Consider the following 22,726-nt stretch of genomic DNA (forward strand, 5'->3'; position numbering starts at 1 on the left):
AAGCTGAATATAGAAAGAACTCCACATTGACCTGCTTAACTTAGAAAGCGCTGACACCTCCTGGTGAAGTTGTGGGTTGGCATCACTATCCAGATGGAAACACTGCCATCCCTTTCTGCTTTGAAAAACCCCTTGAAAGAGATGACAGAGATAACCAGATCCCTTCAGATGAAAGGGAGAAGCTTTACCCTAAAAGCAACACCCAGAACCACTCAGCATCAGCCCTTGATAATCCTTAGCCAGACTGTTATTCCCATCAGATCAAACAAGAGGGAATGAGATTTAGGCTACGCTAAGTGCCGAACACCAGCATTAGAGTCCCTCTGTCAGACCTTCCAGCAGCTTTTATCTTTTTTCTTTCTCTCCTGCCTCAAAAGAACCTGATTTAAGTGGCAAAACCAACTCCACCAGTGGCAGCCGCTGCCCTCTTACAACTCAAAAAAGCAGCTAAAAGGAACTTAGCATTGTCTAGTGGCCTCAGAACTGCTCTGAGGGTTAGGGTTCCTTCTCCATCCTTGCACAGACCAACAGCCAACAGAAGCTGTTGCCAAGCAAGAAGAGATCCTTGCCAGCTCTCTTTTGCTGTGCTTGCTCTTTTACTGTGGCTTTGCTTGTGTTGTTTCAAAGAGACAAACTTCAAAAGGCAGCCAATCATTACTGTATCAATACTACTAGGTGAATTATCAGGCATTTTGCTAAAAGACATTGTACAGCTTTACACTAAACAACAAAAATAAAAGCTTTCTCAAGACAATGCATTCACTGTTTTCCCATGTCCTGTAAAAGTATTTCAGTGCTCTAAAGCTGAATTTCAAAACACAATTTATAATTAGTAACTTTACCTGAAATTCTAGAACAAAAACTTGATTCTTCTCAGACAGGAAGAGTTTTGCCATGACAAAGGTGTGGGGAGCACCAGCTTCTCACCTGATGCAACATTTATGTCAGGGTCACTTGACTTGTCAACCTTCAACTTGCAAAGGTTATTTTGCAAATGCCACAGCTGCCACTGGTGGAGATTTCACTGTAACCCCGTGGGAACTGATGGGGACTGCAGTGCCATGAGAATCATAGAACAGTTAGGGTTGGAAAGGACCTTAACATCATCCAGGTCCGACCCCCTGCCATGGGCAGGGACACCTCACACTAAACTATGCCACCCAAGGCTCTGTCCAACCTGGCCTTGAACACTGCCAGGGATGGAGCATTCACAGCTTCCCTGGGCAACCCATTCCAGTGCCTTGCCACTCTCACAGTAAAGAACTTCCTCCTTACATCCAATCTAAACTTCCCCTGTTTCAGTTATAACCCATTACCCCTTGTCCTATCACTACAGTCCCTAATGAAGAGTCCCTCTCCAGCATCCCTATAGGCTCCCTTCAGATACTGGAAGGCTGCTATGAGGTCTCCACACAGCCTTCTCTTCTCCAGGCTGAACAGCCCCCAACTTCCTCAGCCTCTCTTCATACGGGAGGTGCTCCAGTCCCCTGATCATCCTCGTGGCCCTCCTCTGGACTTGTTCCAACAGTTCCATGTCCTTTTTATGTTGAGGACACCAGAACTGCACACAATACTCCAGGTGAGGTCTCACAAGAGCAGAGTAGAGGGGCAGGATCACCTCCTTCAACCTGCTGGTCACGCTCCTTTTGATGCAGCCCAGGATACAGTTGGCTTTCTGGGCTGTGAGCGCACACTGAAGCTGGCTCATGTTTATTTTCTCATCGACCAACACCCCCAAGTCCTTCTCTGCAGGGCAGTGAAGAATGAACAAGTCATGGAGAAACACCTACCACTGAACAGAGAACAAGGGCTACTGCAGAGCAGAGCTGGCCTGAAAAGCCAACCTGCTTCATGCACCCATCAAGGCAGAGGAGCAGTGGTGAAAGCAAGCAGCCAAAGGGACCTCACACTGAGTGAGAAAAATAAGCTGCTGCAGCTGCTAAAGGCTGGCAGCCAAGAGGCAGCTGCAGTCACCTGGAGCTGCACACCCTACCTGGTGAGTGTGGAATGGATCATAAGTATGGTCAAGCTCTGACCACCTCAGGAAACTCTCCTCTGCATTGCTGCCCATGGTAACGACACAATGGAGACAGGCCAGGAAACAGCATCCTATTAGGAACAGCACTGCTGGTCAGGAAAAGTCCAGGTAGTAAAATGGCAGAAATTATGAATCCAGCAAGAAACGATGTTTGGATCCCAGAGACTAATGGTGAGGTTGCTTCCACATGCAAGGGAGAAATGGGCTTGGAGAGGTAACTGAGAGCACCAGTGGTCATAAAGTAGATGTGATTTCACAAGTACATTTGGGATGGGAATTTTGTTTCTCTGCAGACAGTTACCGAGTCTAAGGGTAGGATTTTGGGACTGTCACACAGAAATACGGATGGTGCAGGAAGCTGCTTATGGCAAAGCAAGACGGTTGCTGCTGCTTGTGGCCAGATTTCAGCTCAGGCTGGATGAGCTGGATGCATGCAATGATACACTTCACTGGATCTGCTGAGGTGCCTACATGAGTGTCCCTCAGCTGGGCAGACAAATAAGTTCAGTAGCTTTGTTCACACTTCAGATGCAGACTTTATGACGACATGTTGTAAAGTTCACTGGTCCCAGCTCAAATGAGCTTCTGTGAACTCAATCGGCAGCACAGGACCCAATTCAGATGCACTGAGTTCACATTAAAAATCTTGTCTTAAAAAAAGGTAGACTTGCTCCTGTAGAGGACACTGTAAAAACACTGGTGCCTAAGTAATAATGGAAAAATAAACAGCACCACGGGTGAAAGAAGTATCATCAAGTCTTCAGCACAGAAGAGATCACAGCTGTTGTCATATATAAAGATGTAATTTATAGTTATGTTATCCATGTTTAAGAAGATGGAAGGAACCCTGTTTATGTAATACACAAAACATACTCTTGAAGGGATTAGACTAAATAATGTCCTAAATTCAGCATCTCCCGGTCTAATAAAGGACATAAAACCTGTTTGGCAATCTGTTTCTATTTTAAAAGACAAGCTATGGTATACATTACAAATATTGTTTGTAAAAGAGAGCTATGGGAAAAGGGTTGGTGGAATGCTCTGCACATATTAATGCTTCATTAAAAATGCCTTAAGAAGTAAGGAAAAAAAAATGTAAGTTTAAGATGCCCTCCCACATAAGGAAAAGGATTTTAAAGCACTTATTAAATTACTTCACTTGCTTGAGCAAAAACATGAGCTTTCTTGGAAATCAGGACAAGCTGATTATATAAGACCAGATAGTTCTTTTTTGAAATGTTATTTCAATCCATGAAGATTTATATCTACATTGGGGGGGGGTGGGGGGTGGGGTGGGATATAAGTGGTTTTTAAAGGGAGATGAATGTGCATCATTAAGGATTACTCTAATTAATTAATTTTATATGGAATTGTGAATACCAGCACTCCCCTCCTGGGCTCTGACTTGGTCAAATGGAGCCTGATTTAAATGACAAGCTTCAGCAGAGGCAGGGATCATTCCTCTGCTCAGTGGTGCACTCAGGTCCTGATCAATCAGCAGGGAAACCAGAGGAGGCAGGGCCAGGCTTCTCTTTAGCACTTTGTTAAAAAAGTCTGCTTGCTCTGCACACTTCAGGGCAAAGAGGAAAATGGAAAATAAGCCGTGTAAGAGCACATCTGTCCCTTGCAATCTGCTATTCTACGATCCTGTGATTCGCTCTGACACCAGGTCTGTTAACTGCTATTAAAGTTATTGTAAAACCTCCAACAGCATCACCTGTAGGACCACAGATCAGCAAGCGCCAGCTCCAGTTTATGCAGGATAGAGACATCAAAGGAGCCATGCGTTGACAGACACGGGGGTTACACGAGGGTTCCTGTGAATGGCTAATGCTGGTGGGAGCGCTTGCAGGCACCGCAGCCGTGCTCCAGGGCAGCCCCTGGCCACGCTGTGGCTGCTGCTCGCTTGGCTTAGCAGAGTGGAGCAGTGACCCAGCACGGCTCTGCTGCTTGGGGCAAGGCTGCTGCGAGCCTGAACCCGGCGCACACATGGGGCTTCGTGGTGGTTCCACGCTGGCGTTTGTCCCTGCCCCTGGCAGCTCAGCGGCCAGAGCCGTGCTCTGGCTCAGGTCATCAGCTCATTATGAAAATGAACCCTCGCTAAGCCTAGATTTCAACTCCGTTCCAGCAACAGTGAGCTTGACTAAAGGGAGCTCACCCACACACCAATGGTAAAGACAAGATTTGGCCCTTGTGCAGACGAACTGTCATTCAATCCTTTCATTGCTGGATCAAATCCTGCCACATCCATCAGGGTTTCCTCTACAGAAAGAAGGCTGAGTTTTCAAACTTAATTTAGAAAGAAAACAACGTGCCCTGGCCACTTAAAGAAACGCTCCTTTCAACACAACCCCGCAGGGTCATCACACCCAACTCCAAATGCCTGCAGGGCTGCTGTCTGCCTGAGAGAGCTCCCGTGTCCCGGCGCACGCTCCTTTCACTGAGCGGAGAAAATGGAGCTTTCAGGACACAATGCAACTGACCTATTTTAGGTACCTAGTTCAGGATGAGATGAATCAGCCCCAGCAGTGCCTGTTACTCTCTGTTGACTATAAAGGAAGTCTGGCTAATATACCCCTGGCCAGATAAATCCCATCCTTCATGCTGAATACAAGCAGAAAGGAATACACAAAAATGCTCAGAATGCTACTAATTCATAACATTAACACCACATTGCATATGAAGCATTTGAGGTTACAGAGCAGAAGAAGCTTTAATATGAAGCTGCAAGGATTCTGATAACACAAGTAAATTAATATCTAAGCAGCAGGTCCCCAGAGTAATTGCACAGTTGTTAAAGAGGGAAGTTGCAGAAAATAACCATTTGCAAGGTTGCAGCCAATGTAAAGATAATTTCTTGATGTAGGCCAGTGCAGGGATCTGACGGCTCACAACATCCAAGGCTCAATTAGCACAGCTGAACAACTGCAGGCAGAAAAAGCTTGAAGAGGGTGACTGATAAAAGGCTCCAGACAAATGAGCAAGATGCCTGTAGTTCAACTGAGGCTCATGAGACACATGAAAAGCAGGCTCAGAAATCACCCAATATAGTATTAAAGAAATAATGAATGAAACATGGTCATGCTTGTGATGTTTGCTTGCTTGCCTTCTGTACGGATAACTGAGCCTATTTAGAAAGGACCAACAAGCATGAGAGGAGATGGTAAAAAGGTGAATGCACAGAGCAATGGAGCAATGCCTGCAGAGATTACCCATGTCTGCCAAGGTACCACCCCCTTCACTCACTGCATTAGGTGCTGCTCAGCTAGTCCCTGCTCTTTGCTCCAAGCATGCAGCTCTAAACAAGCTGCCAACTGAACCACCCGAGGGAAGAGCCTGCTTAACAAATCCAGAGTGGTTCATCCAGCTCAGCAAAGCTGCACGAGTGGTGCCTACGAGCGGTGGACATGGGGATGGATGGAGAAGTAAACAAACATGGGCAGTGACAAACAGCCTTGCTCTGGAGTACCAAGGGTAGGGGAGAGCCACTGGAGTCCCAACAGAGGACTCTGGGAAGAGATCTTCAAAGCTGCCCTCTCCATGCCCTGGATGTCCGAGCACTCCACAGTGCAAAGCAACAGTCTTACTGTAAACCGCTCAGGTGATAACCTTGCCCAGTGATTACCCTGCAGCAGCATATTCTTGAGATTACAAAGTTGAAATATTTTAATAGTGGTATCTCATGCAAAATGAATAATGGATTCAATTAAAGGACTGAAATGAAAACCTTAAATATTCCAGCTTACACTACCTGGTCTAATGGATGACACTCTCTCTGCATAAAAGCTTTGTCCCAGGGCTTGTCCCATAATACCTTCATGGTCAGAGCAATTTATCAGTGTCTGAACATTACCACCAGCAAGCCCATTAGCTGAATCAGTCTGAATGAAATTTAATTGCAAACAAAGACAAAAATGTTGTAGTTTAAGGATGGCATTTTCAAATCTGTGTAAAAGGACTGAAGAGAACAAAATCCCATCAGCTCTCAAACGATTTGCATTCTTGGCTCTCTCTAACATATCTGAAGTTCAACATTGTCAGTTTTGCCAGTACTATCAGGACACAAATTACAACCAAAATATTCATAACTAAGTTACATATACAGCTGTGTCAGCCCTTGTAGTTCAAGGTGTCATGGATCAAGATTCAAGAAAACTTAGTTCTGCAGCCAAACCAGACTAACAGCATGTGTGATTTTCAAAAAATACCCTGTTAATACACACTAAGAGACAGTTTGCATTTTAATAGTTTGGAAATAGATCCTACTAACACCTACTGGTGATCGACCAGTTATTTCCCTAACTGACCCAGGCCCTACACTGGACTGTATGGTGCTGCCAGCTTTAAGAACTGTAAATATGTATAGCAGATTCCTCTTGGCTGCTTTTGAAGTGTGGACAGATAATGGCTGATTTTCTCAAGTACAGCCACTGCTGGCTGGAACTGAAAAGTCAGCTTTTATGATTTCAGCAAAAGCTGGCAACATCCACATGAAGTTCAAGGACAGAGCTGGCTCCCAGGCCAGATCAAGCCTGGTGCAGCTGTGTGACAACCGGAGTGGGTGGCTCTGATGTCAGACAGGACACTGAGAAGATGGCTGGAAGAGCTAGGGCATTAAGAGCCAAATGATCACCTTGAATCCTGAGGATCCTCAGACTGGCTCTGTCACGTTCATACCGCACATCTGTTCTCTCTAACATTAGAAATCTGCTTGTTTCGAAAAACAAGACTCTTCATAACTTTTGCTAACATTTTAAGATGCAAAACAGTATTTAGCTGCTACCTCAGGAAGATCTTAAAAATCTGACATCATTATCACTTCCTAAAGATCCTGTGCTAGTTTTCTGAAGAACGACGTTACAGGAGTGTAGCAAGGGTCTTCCATTTTTAAATTCCTACCTACATTCTCATTGCTTAAACTTCCAAAGCTCCTCTTTCCTGACGCAGAGGACTGAATGGCTGCAGCCTTGACTTTCCAACAGTTGAGAGGCAATTTTACTGAAACATGGTATTAATTTAAACCACCATGGTGCATGGTTTCATTCTTTTGCAAGAGGATTATGTGTTGCTTCCAAAGGCACTGGAGGTCTTGGGCATGGTGGGTGGAAGGGAGTGCTCAGTTAATATATTTTGCCACTTTGCAACTCATCCCACGAGTGGAGAGAGGGCAATGGTATTTAAAACACATCTCCTGTAACACATGGTTTTTACCTTTCGAGACCAGTGCTGGTATGCAGATAAGTTACTGCTCCATTATCATAAACGTAGAGAAGAAAGAAGAATGATTTTTACCGTATGAGAGCAAGCCTGTCTTTTTCAGATGGATGATCATCAAGCCACTGGGAGTAGCGCGCAATGGACCACTCAGCCCTCTAATACAGAGAAACAAACACCAATTACACATGAAGGTGAAAAAGCAAACACACCTAAAAGTTTCAGATCCAAGATAATATAAATGAAGCCACATAAGGCTTGCTTAATACTGTAGTGATGCAGAATGAGTTAGAGAATCAGGGACAATTAACAGAAATAGCCCAGTATGTTACACAGAAGCTCAGAGGTGTTCTCCCACATCAGCTGTTTGCCCAATTCTGACAGGGGTTTCTATCTAGTTTTCCTGCATCTGACTTGACCAGGATCCAGGCAATGTGCAGTCGCGGGTAAGACCTGCAATTTCTTCCATGAGCTGACAGAACATCAAAGAATTGAGAGTCTTTTTAAAATCAGGTTGCCATCTTCCTACTGTTAATTAATTAAAATATGAAGCCAATGGCCAGAACACCTTTGCCACAATAAAAGCAAAAGGCAATAAATCATATAAAGGATGAGCTTCAATACTTTTTAACTAAAATATCTAGGATGAATTACAACGTTCATTCCTCCTTAGGACATCTCGAAAGGAAAGAGAAGTTGATCTTATTACCTGGAAGGGTGATTTTAACTCTGCTGGTGCTCTTGTAAATAAAAACTGAAGAATGACGCTGAATGGAATAACCTCTCCCAAAGCTGGGCTACTGGCAATGTGCTCACTGGTCTGGAACAGCAGTGGTCTGGAAAAGTGTAAAAATATACTTGTGAAAGGAAGAAAAAGCTTGTCTTACGCATTAGAAAAATACCTATGTGGTGGCAATATTGTGTTAGAACAGGATCATCAAATATTTGTCTACCAGTCTGCATCCCAGCTCTTCAACACAGGTTCAGTTTGCAAAAATGTACAAAGTTGTCTATTGTAATTAAACAACCCAGGACTGTAAATTTTACATTTCAGTGCAAACACTTCAGGTCGCTTCAGAACTCACTGTCATGCAGGGGTTGTACTGAAAGCAATACAAAAAAAGTACAATTTGGCCAACATTTGCATGACAAAGACTGTTAAATCATAGTTATACTCTGCATAGAATTATAAAGAACTTTAATCTATTTCTAATTTGCAGGTGGGTGTTCCCAAAAAAGCTCTGTTCAATCAGAATTAGCATGAGATAATAAATCAGTTTGGAAATACATTTTGATCATACTGACAACTGCTGGCTCCTGAGACTGCAACTCACCTGAATGACCTCAGCTGTCTGTAGGACTTTCCTAGGTCAGAGACTCGCCGACACAGCGGTGCCACCGCTAACTCCATCTGTAAAAATGAACGTTTCCATCTGAATTAGTGACCCAAAACACAAAACTGGGTACTGAAGTAGCAAACCCACAGACCAAGTCACTGACTTCTTGCTGTTAGCTGAATTTGATACAAGAAGCTATCACTTCCTTTCACACTGCATTGCTCAAGCCAAGATTTTTGCCTTGTTCTTGGCAACACAGTAAGCATTCCATGACAAAAGGTAGTGATAGTCTGTGGGTAAGGACAGAAGGGATACTGTGAGCTTTCTGTGACTGAAACTTTTTCTCAGGTTTACTTTGTTGGTGATGAGTTTCCCGATGTCAGTACCCCCAAAAATATGACCGCAGCCTGGGAATAAAGCAAACCTAGGCACACAAACCACTCCTAAAGCAGTAAGAATGCATACCCATCTCAGCAAAGAACCTTGCTTTTGGCAAAGCACAAGGTTGAAGTGATTTCTTCTTGAACACTCAGCCCCAAATTCTGGGGCACAAAACCTACGAAGATTAGCTAAAAGTCCCTGTGGCACCTGTTGCCACAGGTTGTATGGAATCACAGGTAAAAGAGCAATAGTAAGAGCTTGATTTTCATACTTATCTTTGTAGTGTTCTGTCCCTGAGTTACAGCAGCCATCTTTAAAAATAACTGATTTTTAAACACTTTCTGGTTTTTAAGCACTGGATTTCCCTTGCCTTTTCAAACAGGCTGTTTGGGTTTTTATATCATTCACGTGAGACTGAATTCTGTCACAGGCTCTTCATTCACAGTGAAGACACAGAAGTGTGTGAGAAAACAACTTCACTTCCAGATCCCAGACTGAACACGAACAATGGCAAAGTTTCAGTTAATATGCACACCAATACAAACACCACCACCCAAAAAACACTCATAGCTAAAGTAATTTTAGCCAGATACGGATTAAGTCTTTATTTTTTGCATTCCGGAAGTGTCAGAGCCACTGAGGGATGCAAGCTTTATTCTCCACATGTTTTTGAAATCCCCAAATTAAAGGACTATTCAGACTTTGATTTCCACATAATGCACAATCAAGCTAAGTTTCAAAGCATAAGAGCTAAAATAAGTAACAAGATCAAAGCCACCACTCAATGAGCTTCCCATTTAAGTAACATTGGCGAGCTAGTTTCAAAACATTTGTGATAATACACTATTTACAGTGAAGTCTTTAATACCATTATTCTGTCCGGCTGTAGAATTTCCTCAGACAGAGGTGGCTGCTGGCTGCCAGCTCCACCAAGAGCATGTAACTATGCTGGGGTTCCAGTATAGACAAGAAAGATGGTGTGGCAAACTGTGATGCCATAGTTCATCTAAAACCAGAAGAAACTGAATTGGCAATTAATGCAAATCAAGGCCATATACTTCAGGCCCCCATTCTAAAAAGCAAGTGGCAGGATGAGAGTCATCTCACCTACTTCTCAACGTCTATAGGCTCTCTTCATGCTCAGTGGCGAAAAGCAGCCACTCCTGCATATGATGCATCTTTTCCCAAAGCAGACACCTAAAACAGGTCAAGTGGGGGAAAGCCAGAAGGCATTACCCAGGCACCTACACTTCTCCTACAGACAAGGAGAGGAGAGCACCTCTGAAAGCCCTGCAGAGGTGCTGCCCTACAGGCAGTGAAAATCGCTCCCCAAGCCTAGGAACTTTGGAGTACATGCCCCACATCAAACACTTCCAGGATGCTTTAAATGTGCATTTTATATTAAGCAGAAACTCGCAGAAGCAGAAAGTGAATAAAAATCCAGGAATGGAAATAAGGATCTTTGACTTTCAGATGAACACTCCGGCCCTGGGTTATCAGCCTGGCTCCCTCCTGCCTGCTGCTCTTCTGGCTCCAAATCTTCTACTCTGGACTACGAACCAGCTCCTTCTCTACAGCTGGGTGGGATCCCTGCCCTGTCCCCTGTAACCCTCAGGGCTAGGTCACCTCTCCACACTCAGGCACAAGGGGTACCTATTTCTTGGGCTGAAGACCATGTACAATACAGCTCTGCAGTTCCTGAGCAAGCACAACATCCACCGGTCAGTGTGAAAGGTGTGCAAATGGGAATGCCTCCATGCTTGAGGAGCCATCAGCTGCTGTGCCTTGTGCTGAAACTGCCAGCAGAAAGGAGCGAGGTTGAGCACACATTCCCAGGACAGGAAAACTGTCCCTTGGGATTTCTGGAGGGAGATGCTCCTACTCCAAACTGCAATGAAGCTTAGAATAAGTTCAGCATGTTGCTCCCTCGGATCCCCCAGAACACTTCTGAGCATACACAGGAGCCAAAAGATCAGTCTGCTGCAGAGGATCAGTAGCAAATAGCCAAAAAGAGGAGCTAATTAAGTAGGCTTTGCTGTATCATGATACAGGAACCCTACAGACCCTGAAAAACAAACTGGAGCAAGATTGATTTCTCCAGAGCTGCTCCTCAGGCATCAGTACTACCTAGGGGCAGCTGGAAGGAACCGATATCCTGCAGGAGCTGGTGGGAGCTGTGGGCTTGCAGCTGTGAAGAACCAGGAAGAAGGTGGTGCTTTAGAGCACTCTAAAGGTGCTTTAAAAAGAGTGCTTAAAGCACTCTTTTAGGTGCTTTAGAGAATTTGGTAACAGGCAACAAACTACCAGTCTGACTCTTGGAAACAGAGACGCATGGATCACACCGCACTCACGAGGGGAAAGAAATCTCAGCATTGCAAAATAGAATTTTGTTTAGCAAGTCTAAGATCATTGTTTCACTCCTGAAACTTAAGATGATGTAATGAGACGCAAGTGAAACTTTCTACAGCTTAACCAACTCCTCATTAGAACAACTTTAAATGATTTCTCTTGAACATACCTGACAGTTTCCATAAACCAACAGGTTTTAGTCTTCAGTACTAAAGAATAAAATTTACTTTGGAAAATTCTATTACTTCATCTTCAACCTTTATTCACTGTAGGAAATTATTAGTATTGCTAGAACTAGATAGATATAATGGCAGCAGATGGCTGATTCGTGAAGTACTAGTTGCCAAAGAAAAAGATTGTTTTTAAGCTTTGCAGCATACTATACCATCTCAAATTGACTCATGAAGAGTGGGAATGAGTGAAAACTAATGTGGTAAAAATGTACATAAACCACAGAAACTTTGTTTTTCATTTACAGCACTAGTCTTCTGTGTGTTATAACCCAGTCTCTCCAACAAAAAAACTATACACCGCATAATAACCAAGATTGTTTTCTTCACTTGAATTTTAGCTGTTTGTCTCAGCCCAATTATGTACTGAGATGCTCCACCATCTTTCTGTTGTTACATTCATTTCTGCAGGCTCTCTGAGCAGGGTTTTGTGTCTGTGCTGAGCAGCGTGCAGGTCGGTGGCACTGGCCTGGGAGCAAGTGCCTGGGAGGAATCACTCAGCTGGAACAGCTGCTGTTTTTAGTTGGGCAGATGGTTGAGAGTACATCGCTTCTTGGGTTTGCTACCTGTCATCACCTGAAGCTGCATCAACTCTGATTTGTGCAGCACATCCGTACTGTAGCAGCTTCTGCTGTGATGTACAGCTATAGTTTCCAAAGCATTTTGGTGAGCTTTTACAGGTTGGGTGATGTTTTTAGCTGTCTACAAGCCAGATCTCGTATTGTGTGCAAGGCCTTTCATACAGCCATGTCCTGTGGAGTTTACACATGAAAGGGCAAGCAGTATTTAACTGTTCCTTTTCCAAATTTTGCTCCCAGAATTGCAAATTTGAAAATTCAGAAATCCAGGTTAAATTCAGGGCTAAGTCAGGTGTCCAAGCAGTAATTTGCAATCACAGAGGCTTGAAGGACTACTGTGAGATAATCATGAACAGAGGATCCAAGAGAAGCAGTAGTAACTACTGAAAAGGAAGGGGCAGCTAGAACAGAAGGCCTAAACCCCATTGCTTTTCCATGACTTATTCATGCTATTTTGCTGAACTTCACAGAATAGAGTGATGGAATCCTGCCCAACATATGCTTCTCAATGATTCTTACTTTCTGAACCCAGAAAGGGTAGATAATCTTTTCTTCTCGTATGACCCTGCCATAGCCCATGGCTAGGTGGTCAATTATCTACTGAACTATTCACTGGATAGCCATATTGTAAAAAATACATCACATGGCAGGGTTCTCTAACTGGATTATGTTCAGCAACCCAAGGGTGAAGTTAGTATGTAGTCTAGATACACATAATGCACATATATTGAAGAGTGCTTTGAAAAACTCCATAGTGAATTTATTGTTTAGTGCCTATTGTGGTATTTTCAAGATCTCTCACTACTAAACAGCTGGTTTTTTGCCAGCTGGAAAATCTTAACATTAATTTTTTAGCAATTACATTTCCTCCTGGCCAAGATGAATTTGTTTTTAAATGTTAACTCAAAATGCTTTTTTTTTTCTAGCTATTCACCAGAAGAGAATGATTTTAACAAGCAAGGGAGCAGAACAGCTCTGAACCATTATATGACAGAAGCCAGCCTTGAAGGGATGTGGAATTTGATTTCTCCCCCCTGCAATAATCCCAAAAGGGCTGATGTTTAAGTAAATCCTTCAGCAGTAATACCTCCAAAATAACACACATCAGAAAATTATTTCCTCCTTCCAGGAAGATAGTTAGCATTGAGCATCAAGTGTGTTTTAGCATTAGTAGTTCCTGTCCTTATAACTACAACTGTGATTACATCATCCTGCTTCTCTCACTTCTCCGGAAGAAACTAGAAAGGACATTCTTTAGGAAAAAGTATAAAAAGCATTTTTACACTTGTATCATCATGTTTGAGCAAACAAGCAAATCTGTTTACATTTTTAAAACCCAAATGCCTAATACTCTTGCTTTTTTAATGCAAAATTCCATACTGAATCAGGAAACCAGATTCTGATGACAGGCTAACCAGCAAATAGAAATATTTCTTCTGTACTACAATTTAGCATTGTCAACTTAGAATCATAGAACCATAGAATAGTTAGGGCTGGAAAGGACCTTAAGATTGTTTAGTTCCAACCCCCCTGCCATGGGCAGGGACACCTCACACTAAAACATGCCACTCAAGGCTCCAGGGATGGAGCATATACCACTTCTTTGGGCAACCCATTCCAGTGCCTTGCCACCCTCACAGTAAAGAACTTCCTCCTTATATCCAATATAGACTTTCCCTGTTTAAGTTTTAAACCGTTACCCCTTGTCCTGTCACTACAGTCCCTAACAAAGAGTCCCTCCCCAGCATCCCTACAGCCCCCCTTCAGATACTGGAATGCTGCTATGAGGTCTCCACGCAGCCTTCTCTTCTCCAGGCTGAACAGCCCCAACTTTCTCAGCCTGTCTACATATGGGAGGTGCTCCAGTCCCCTGATCATCCTCGTGGCCCTTCTCTGGACTTGTTCCAACAGTTCCATGTCCTTTTTTATGTTGAGGACACCAGGACTGCACACAATACTCCAGGTGAGGTCTCACAAGAGCAGAGTAGAGGGGCAGGATCACCTCCTTTGACCTGCTGGTCACGCTCCTTTTGATGCAGCCCAGGATACGGTTGGCTTTCTGGGCTGTGAGCACACAATGCCGGCTCATGTTCATTTTCTCATCAACCAACACCCCCAAGTCCTTCTCCGCAGGGCTGCTCTGAATCTCTTCTCTGCCCAACCTGTAGCTGTGCCTGGGATTGCTCTGACCCAGGTGTAGGACCTTGCACTTGGCATGGTTAAACTTCATGAGGTTGGCATCAGCCCACCTCACAAGTGTGTCAAGGTCCCTCTGGATGGCATTCCTTCCCTCCAGGGTATCAACTGAACCACATGCTTGGTGTCATCGGCAAACTTGCTGAGGGCGCACTCAATCCCACTGTCCATGTCAGCGAGAAAAACGTTGAACAAGACTGGTCCCAACACTGATCCCTGAGGGACACCACTCGTTACTGGTCTCCAGCTGGACATTGAGCCATTGACCACAATTCTGTGTGTGCAGCCATCCAGCCAGTTCTTTATCCACCGAGTGGTCCATCCATCAAATTGATGTCTCTCCAATTTAGAGACAAGGATGTCATGTGGGGCAGTGTCGAATGCTTTGCACAAGTCCAGGGAGATGACATCAACTGCTCTACCCCTGTCCATCAGTTCTGTAGCCCCATCATAGAAGGCCACCAAATTGGTCAGGCAGGATTTCCCCTTAGTGAAGCCATGCTGGCTGCCACCAAGCACCTTGTTGATTTTCATGTGCCTTAGCATGCCTGCCAGGAGAATCTGCTCCAAGATTTTGCCAGGCACAGAGGTGAGACTGACTGGTCTATAATTCCCCGGGTCATCCATTTTCCCCTTCTTGAAAATGGGGGTTATATTTCCCTTTTTCCAGTCATCGGGAACTTCACCTGACTGCCATGATCTTTCAAATATTGTGGACAGTGGCTTAGCAACTTCATTCCCCAGCTCCTTCAGGACCCGTGGATGGATTTCATCACGTCCCAATGGACTTGTGCACGTTCAGATTTTTAAGATGGTCTCGAACCAGATCCTCTCCTACAGTGGGCCCAAGGTCTTCATTCTCACAGTCCCTGCATCTGCCTTCCAAGACTTGGGTGGTGCGGTCAGAGCCTTTGCCAGTGAAGACCGAGGCAAAGAACCTCAGCCTTCTCCAAATCCCGTGTAGCCAGTTCTCCTGAGAGCTTCCGGAGGGGGGCCCACATTGTCCCTAGTCTGTCTTTTATTTGCAGTGTACCTACAGAATCCCTTCCTGTTATCTTTCACATCCCTAGCCAAGTTTAATTCTAACTGGGCCTTAGCTTTCCTAACCTGGTCCCTAGCTTCCCAGACAACATCCCTGTATTCCTCCCAGGCTGCCTGTCCTTGCTTCCACTTATTATAAGCCTCTTTTTTCCTTCAAAGTTTCCTCAGCAGCTCCTTATCCATCCAAGGAGGTCTCCTGACCCTCCTGCTGCGCTTCCTTCTAGTTAGGATGCAACACTCCTGAGCTTGCAGCAGGTGATCCTTGTATATCAGCCAACAGTCTTGGGCCCCCCTGCCCTCTAGGGCTATTTCCCATGGAACCTTCCGAAGCAGGTTCCTGAAGAGGCCAAAGTCTGCTCTTTAACTTCCATGGCAGGAGGGTTGGAACTGGATGATTCTGAGGTCCTTTTCAACCCTAACTATTCTATGATCCTACAGTAAAAACATTTTTCTAGGATAATTCAATAAAACCAGAAGAATTTTGTAGTAATTTACTGATAAAGACTTTAAGAGTTTGTGGCAGTGTTAACTATGCCCTATCAAATCTGTTTCAGCACAGTATCGAATAATGCCAAAACCCCCAACTATAAATCACACCTAGGTAAGAAATATATGAAGATATACATAGAATAGTATTAACTCAGACAGGACCAATAAAAATAGTTCACTTGACAAGGCTCAAAATAATCACTAATGACATGAGATGAGGTTCTTGGCACACAGTGGCTCCTACCTTATGTGTCACTCCAAACACATACATGTACTATGAAAAGATGGGAAATCATGTTGTGCCTTTATGCCATGAATCATAAAGGTTCCTTAGTCCAGCAATTTCTAAACTAGTTTATTTCAAGGCAGTTGCAATGTGTATTTGCTATTAATAAACAGCTTACAAACTGTATGTAGCAGATGATTACCAATTTCCATGCCAGTTATTACTGTAGATTCCTCATTTCTTTTAAATAAATTTCTCAATTGATTTTGCTTATAGATCATTCTTTGCTAATTGTCCAGTACTTCCACTGCATTTTAGGAAGGCCTGAACCACAAGCTACCAATCCCAAAGTGTGCCTATAACAACTCCGAATACCAAGCAAGTTAAAATATCCTCTTTTAACTTGTACTGGTACTCCCCAGAAGCATAAATGTTGAAAACCCACCAGGGCTTGCTGACTTGCCTGCCTCCAGGAGAACATCTGTATTCAGTCTGACTAATACTGAACTAAAAAGCAAAAATGTGGGATTACATATGTGAATACTGAATTATAGTCACCTGAAAAACACAAAGAAGAATGAAAACAAACTGATCTAGGAATTTAAAGGTCTGTACTGAAACGTAATCTTGTACTACTCTGCATAAAAACTCAGAGCATGAGAAAAGGCGAATCAGCCTGCAGATTGGAAATATTTCAAAGAAAGAGAGTCCCAAGGAACAGCACAGGATGTGATAATACCCTTGCAGCACTGCAGACATTTTCTAGGGCTTGAAAAGTCTGTGTTCCTATAAGCACTGATCCTTATGCAATCATGTTAATGATATTCAGACATATTTCAAGCCTATCATGCCTCTGTTTACAGCTGTCACACTAGCACACACCTAGTCTTGTGCTGAAATATCTGTAATGCATAGACAGCAAAGTGAAATACCAACACTGGAGACAGGGTAAGACAGAGAGCTCAACAGAATCATGGCAATAATTCCTAACTAACTGTGTAAGTAGCTGAGCCTTACTGAAGACAATTGGCTGTTGTGCACCTCACTGAACCCAGTTTGGAACGAGAACTTGAGGCCTCATTTTTTTCCCTTCTGCATAGACACCGGTTGTTTGGAGGCAACCTATCACTAAAACATGTTTCCAGTGCAGAACGCTTCAAATCTGACTCTCAGCCAAAGCTATTCTGCTGAGTATAAGGCAGATGTAACCGAGTACCCTGAAAGAAATGTGCACAACAATGTGAGATACCCAGCACCTGATGCAACTCAAGAATGACTTACTGCATGCATGTATAGGACCTCAAATTTACCAAAGCTTCTCAACAGATTTCTGCCCAGGTCTTTCGCTTTCAAGTAACCCCAAAGCACCAAAAGGTTTTTTAGATCACAAAAGCCAGTTTTGAGCAGGAACATGTAACCCTTTTCAAGTACAGAAATTCAAAATGATTCTACAAGACACAGCACAAGTAAACACAGTTTATAAACAAACCTCCTACACACAGAGCATCTTTCCAGACAGGTACTTCCCTTTGGGTTTGGCTTTAGTCCAACAATGCAATGCCTTTCTGGGACTGATTAAAACTGCATCCAGCATTTATGGCCATTTGGAAGATCTTACCCTTTCCATCAAGTCAGCCCAGTTAAATACCTGCTTTCCTCAGCCCAAAGCAGGGGCAACCTCCCCTCTGGAGGAATCAAATCTTTTCCTTGACAAGGCCACACGCCCTGGGGGGCATGGAAGTGAAATGAGTCATTTAGGGACTACAGCCACATTGAGGTGAACATGCCCAGGACTCCTGGGAGGTCAGAGCAACTATACTTCCCCAGTGGGGCTACCAGGAGCTGGCATTATGGGCAAGTGCCCAAAACCCACCAGATTTTTGGGAGCGGCAGACACACACCAGAAAACATGGATATAGGCAGCCTCCACACACAAAATGTTTTGGTCCTTCTACCGTTATGCCGAGCAACAGGCTATAGTACCCAGGCCATTCTGGACACTGTGCAGCCTGGGATGCCCTAAGGAGCACTGTGCAGAGACGCTCAAAGGCACAAAGTGAACGTTGAGGTGGCTGTATGGGGTTGGTTGTACCCATACAGTTCTTGTCTTAACTCCAAAACCAAGCCAAAAATATGGTGCAATGTGAAGATGAGGAAACCACAAGGCAGCCCCACTGATGCAGCAACAGTTGAAGGCAGGAGACAAGAATTAATTCAAAGCCTTTTACCTTTTTTTTTAAATTCTACAGTACAAAAGAAGAGAAATCAGAACATTTATTTTCACACAGTTGTCCGTTCAGGAGTTAGTTATACTCAGCACTCTGGGGAAGAACATGCAAATCCCCCTACACTCATATGAAAACATACCTTCATTTTTCATTTAAAAGGCAGCCCGTGTCAGAATGAGTATTATTATAATAATAGGTGCTTAGATCAGATGCTCTTTACTGTAGAATTAGGTGAAGGTAAATTTTCCAAATTTATATGACTGGCTTTAGTACTGCAGCATAAATTACAAAACTTATCTATATTCCTTTCAGAGGAGTCAAGTGTTCTTTTTTTTCCTCCAATTTTATGCCATTGTCTTCAAAACAGAGAAGGGAAATGGAACCTTCTCATTGAAAGCAATTGAAAACTTCCCTTTAACTTCTGTAGTTAAAGGCTGCTTTGCTACTTTTGAGTAATGAATAAAAAAGCGTTACTCTCAGGAGTATATAACTCACAGGCAAATGGTACAAAGCAGCCAGAAGCAGGAGCAGAGATGGCAGTGATTCCTCCCTCCCTGCCCTCCTCTCCTACTTCAGTTACCTACCAGTCAAAAGAGGCACTCAGTACGCATACAGCTGGTGCTAATTCCCTTTCCTGCTTGGATAATAATAACCCTTAGACCGATCTAGTGGATGCCTGTATTCTTTGGCAAGTTAATGACAGAGTGTTATTATTGACAAATTATATTTGAATATAGTAGATAATGCAGACAGGGACTGGATGTTAATCTGGCAGTTCGTTTTGTGTTTTAGTCCAGTGTAAAAGCTAGACAAAGCTGAGAGGCAGATAAGTCAATCAGGTCATGAAGAGAATCCAATGAGAAAACTGCCCTTCTGTTACCGAAAGGACAGCTCTTCCACAGGATATTGGTATCTCTTTAGCTTGTCTCCTCCACTGCAAGGCAGCTGAGTTAGCGATTAACCAGTGTGGGCACTGTGATATATAAAGCGATTAAGAAAGTGACACACTATTCCATCAAAAGAGAGAGAAAGAATGAATTGAATGAATGGTGGCAAATGATGGACGTACCAAAGAGGTCAGACAAGCAGGATAAAATGTCAAGACACAGCTGAATTTAAATGCAATGGTCACTTGGCAGGAAGCTGTCAGACCTCCCTGAACATCCCTCACAGTGACAAGGGATCTTCAACTACTTAGTGGATGCATTTCTCAGGCTATAGTATCTCATCAGAGAGGACGTTTAGAACAGGAGTGAACCAATCTCTACAACTGCCTGTTTATACTTCGATATGGATGACACTATTGATACTTCTCAGAGAACACAGTGAAGCAACAGAAAAAGCAGAAATCAGTACTGAGGGTACCTGTGCAAAATCCGCTGCAAGCCGCATCTTCCCACCTTCACCGAGGGGCCTTATTAGACTGGCATTGCGAATAAAAAGTTCAATTGCTCTTTGAGCCATGGCTTCAGTGTTATCAAAGACAAAGTCAAAACACTCAAAATGTCTGAAGTAGTCACTCATGACTCTTGCTATAAAACCCTGTAGTTCTTTCATGTACAGAGAACAAGGGACATCTGGTTTTCCTGGGCCGGATAATGATCTGAAAAAAAAAAAAAGAAAAGAAAAGAAATGGGGACAGCTAAATTCATCTTTAAAACACAACCAAAACCTACAGGAGTCTTTTCAATTTTTTTGCCTAGAAGTCACGTCATGAATTGTAGAGTCTCATTTTCTATTGAGTATAAAGAGCGCTGTAGCTCTCTCTGAAACTAGTCTCAAAATATCTATCAGCCATTCCCATCTTAACAACATAAAGGAAATCACCCCACTCCTACCCAACTTGCAGAGCCTCCACCAGTTTGGAGCCTAATTCTGAGACCCAGCCCCTAGATTTAAATGTCCCAGTTGTTGATTTATAATAACGGAGGAGAAAACACAAGCATATGTCACAAGGTTACTAGTTGAGCCTATCCCAAACTTGTTCTCTGTATAGAATCAGTTTCCCTGATTCCTCCTAACCCAGTATTATAAAGTCAATCTAATTATCACAGAAGCAGCACCGAATCTCAGGGACACAGACATCAATCATTTTTATTTTTCTTTGAATCACAGTCAGACAAAAGAGCTCTTCCAAACTCAGAAGCCTAAGTGTACAGGCTGTCTAACAAAACTTAGCCTTTGGGTGGAATCAGAAACATGGAGAGAGTAAAATACTCTTAAAAGAAAAAAAAAAAGAAAAAAGGAAAATTTAAAACACCTCTGAAAATACACTACTTTCTGTAAATTTCCAAGACAGGAAACAGGACATCTGATAACGATCCAAGCAATGTCAGAACAGAGATAATAACCAAAATAACGCTCAGGAAGGAAGGCTCAGTTAAAGATAGGACTCAAGATCTTTGCAGATGAAGTATACTGGGAATTTTAATTAAAATGCTATGGGTAAACAGCCAAATGCACTAAATCTGAGCAGTCAACAGAAAAGATTTTTTGAAACATTTTGTATTCAATAATATGTTAGAAAAAAAAATAAATGTGTAATTCTGAATCAGAGTTATATGCTTTATTTTGAGAGAGTTCTGAAGACTGTCCACAAAAAATAAGTTTTGAAAACAAAAGGGGGGTTTTAAGCACAAAAAGTGCCTCTGCTTGGCTTTATTTTTCTATTTAAAGTGAATTTCGCTCAAATGCAAACCTTTATGGGAAAAAGAAAGGGGGTTGGGGGAAGAAGACAGATGCCACCTGACTAACTTGTTTCAACAGCTAGGTGTAATTCTGCTTTCTCTGTTCACTAACGACCATAAAGCATCACTTTACCCTTAACAAACAAGCGCTCTTCCTCCAAGGGCATTATGGCAATAACAATCTATTATGCATACCCAGGACATCTTATTACAGCAATGGTATGTTTAAAAAAAATCTTTCTAGTTACCCAGAAAAATCTTCCTGGTGCATAGTGATGATAATAGCTTCTACTGAATCTCCTACAGAGTTCAGTAATGGCTGAACAGCACTACCCATTAGATCATGGACTGCCTAAAATAGGATAAGAAAAAGGCAGAAGTAAGGAAACAGAAATTAGAAGCATTTAAATTTTGACACCTCAAAAATACCCTGACAAACAGCTCTTTTTAACAGTGCTTTTTATTATTCCGCATTAGAAACTGCTAGATAGGACAAAAGCTTAAGACAACCTTTCCCTTTAATTGATTTTACCAGTAAAGTACAGAGATAAGGCTGTTTACTACACCTATGTAAAGCCTTCCTTCAAAGGTGCACAACAATCTGGCATTCCTGATTTGTAAATGTACATGCTTTGATGCACAAAAACATGTGCATGAACGTTCAGCTGTTCATTCCCCAGACACTCAAGCTGCCCTTCATTCCTCTGCACACAACCCCTCCCAGAGTAGTGCACAGCAGGATGGATGTGGATAGCTGTTATCCACAGAGGGCTGCACGGCCAGCCACATCACCCCCCAGAAAAGCACCAGGTAGCATATAAATCATAATCCTATGTGTGGGTCAGGGTGGGTAAAGGGATGATGAAGGATCCAGTTATTGCTGAATGAATGCTGCAGAGAAAGGCATTTATTTTCACAGTCCGACCATTACAAGAATATTCTTGAATACAAACGCTACTCAAGCAGTGATTTTGGCACACACAACATATATGTAGCTGCAGATACAACAAAATACAATGAATATTTGCATACTTGTGACTAACATACACTGACACACAATTAACACCTGGGAAAATAAGTGGCTGTTTTAAGTGTAACAGGCAAAGCAAAGCTCAGCCCTATCCCTGAAGCATATGGACATTCAATTACCTTTAAGGCAGTTGTGACTGTTTGCTCAGCAGCTGCTGGAAATGAGCTCTGATTGGTAATGACCTACAAATTTTAAAGTAATTGTTAATAGTCAACATTCAACAAATTATTAGAATCCATAATATTTAATCATTTTAAAACATACCAAGTTATCTTTAGTAATGAGTGGTTTACATAGGTTTAGATAACTGTCAAATGGGCTTTATACAAACGGAATTTTCAAGGCAGCCATATCAGGCCTTTGCACTCAAATTTCCTATGGGCTCTTCTTCTGCTTTCACAAAGGAATGATTCAGTTGAGTTCAACTGAAATTTAGCTGAAGGGTCAACAGGACCTGAATAAAAATTAGTGGTGTTTTCTCCCACTGTGAAGTATAGAATTGATGGAGAACTATACAAGCAGCTCTACAGCAAATATTTGAAAGAATGGTTGTTCTTTCTCAGTATTTTGACTATTATAATACCACTTGCTAAACAGCTGTTTATGTACAGCTATGATATTAGAATTAAAACTCAAAGAATGATCTAAAGGAATATCCTACCAATTTCCTTACAGTTATGAACATGCCACACAATAGTATTT

General features: G+C 42.8%; 1 protein-coding gene across 2 annotated transcripts in view; it reads right to left on the reverse strand.

Moving 5' to 3' along the window:
• The window catches only part of COG5 (component of oligomeric golgi complex 5), a 192,077-nt gene that overhangs the window by 2,619 nt on the left and 166,732 nt on the right, over positions 1–22,726 (reverse strand). For both annotated transcript variants that reach the window (XM_062638283.1, XM_062638282.1), the window contains 6 exons: positions 22,144–22,206; positions 21,243–21,346; positions 19,673–19,910; positions 8,587–8,663; positions 7,962–8,088; positions 7,331–7,410 (listed from right to left, as the gene is read on the reverse strand). In XM_062638283.1, coding sequence (XP_062494267.1) covers positions 7,331–7,410; positions 7,962–8,088; positions 8,587–8,663; positions 19,673–19,910; positions 21,243–21,346; positions 22,144–22,206 — 689 coding nt within the window. The remainder of the gene's footprint in view (positions 1–7,330; positions 7,411–7,961; positions 8,089–8,586; positions 8,664–19,672; positions 19,911–21,242; positions 21,347–22,143; positions 22,207–22,726) is intronic.

Source organism: Pezoporus occidentalis, unplaced genomic scaffold, assembly GCF_034315485.1.
Source record: "Pezoporus occidentalis ecotype Australia unplaced genomic scaffold, CSIRO_AGI_Poc_V1 ctg56, whole genome shotgun sequence".
Taxonomy (NCBI): Eukaryota; Metazoa; Chordata; class Aves; order Psittaciformes; family Psittacidae; genus Pezoporus; species Pezoporus occidentalis.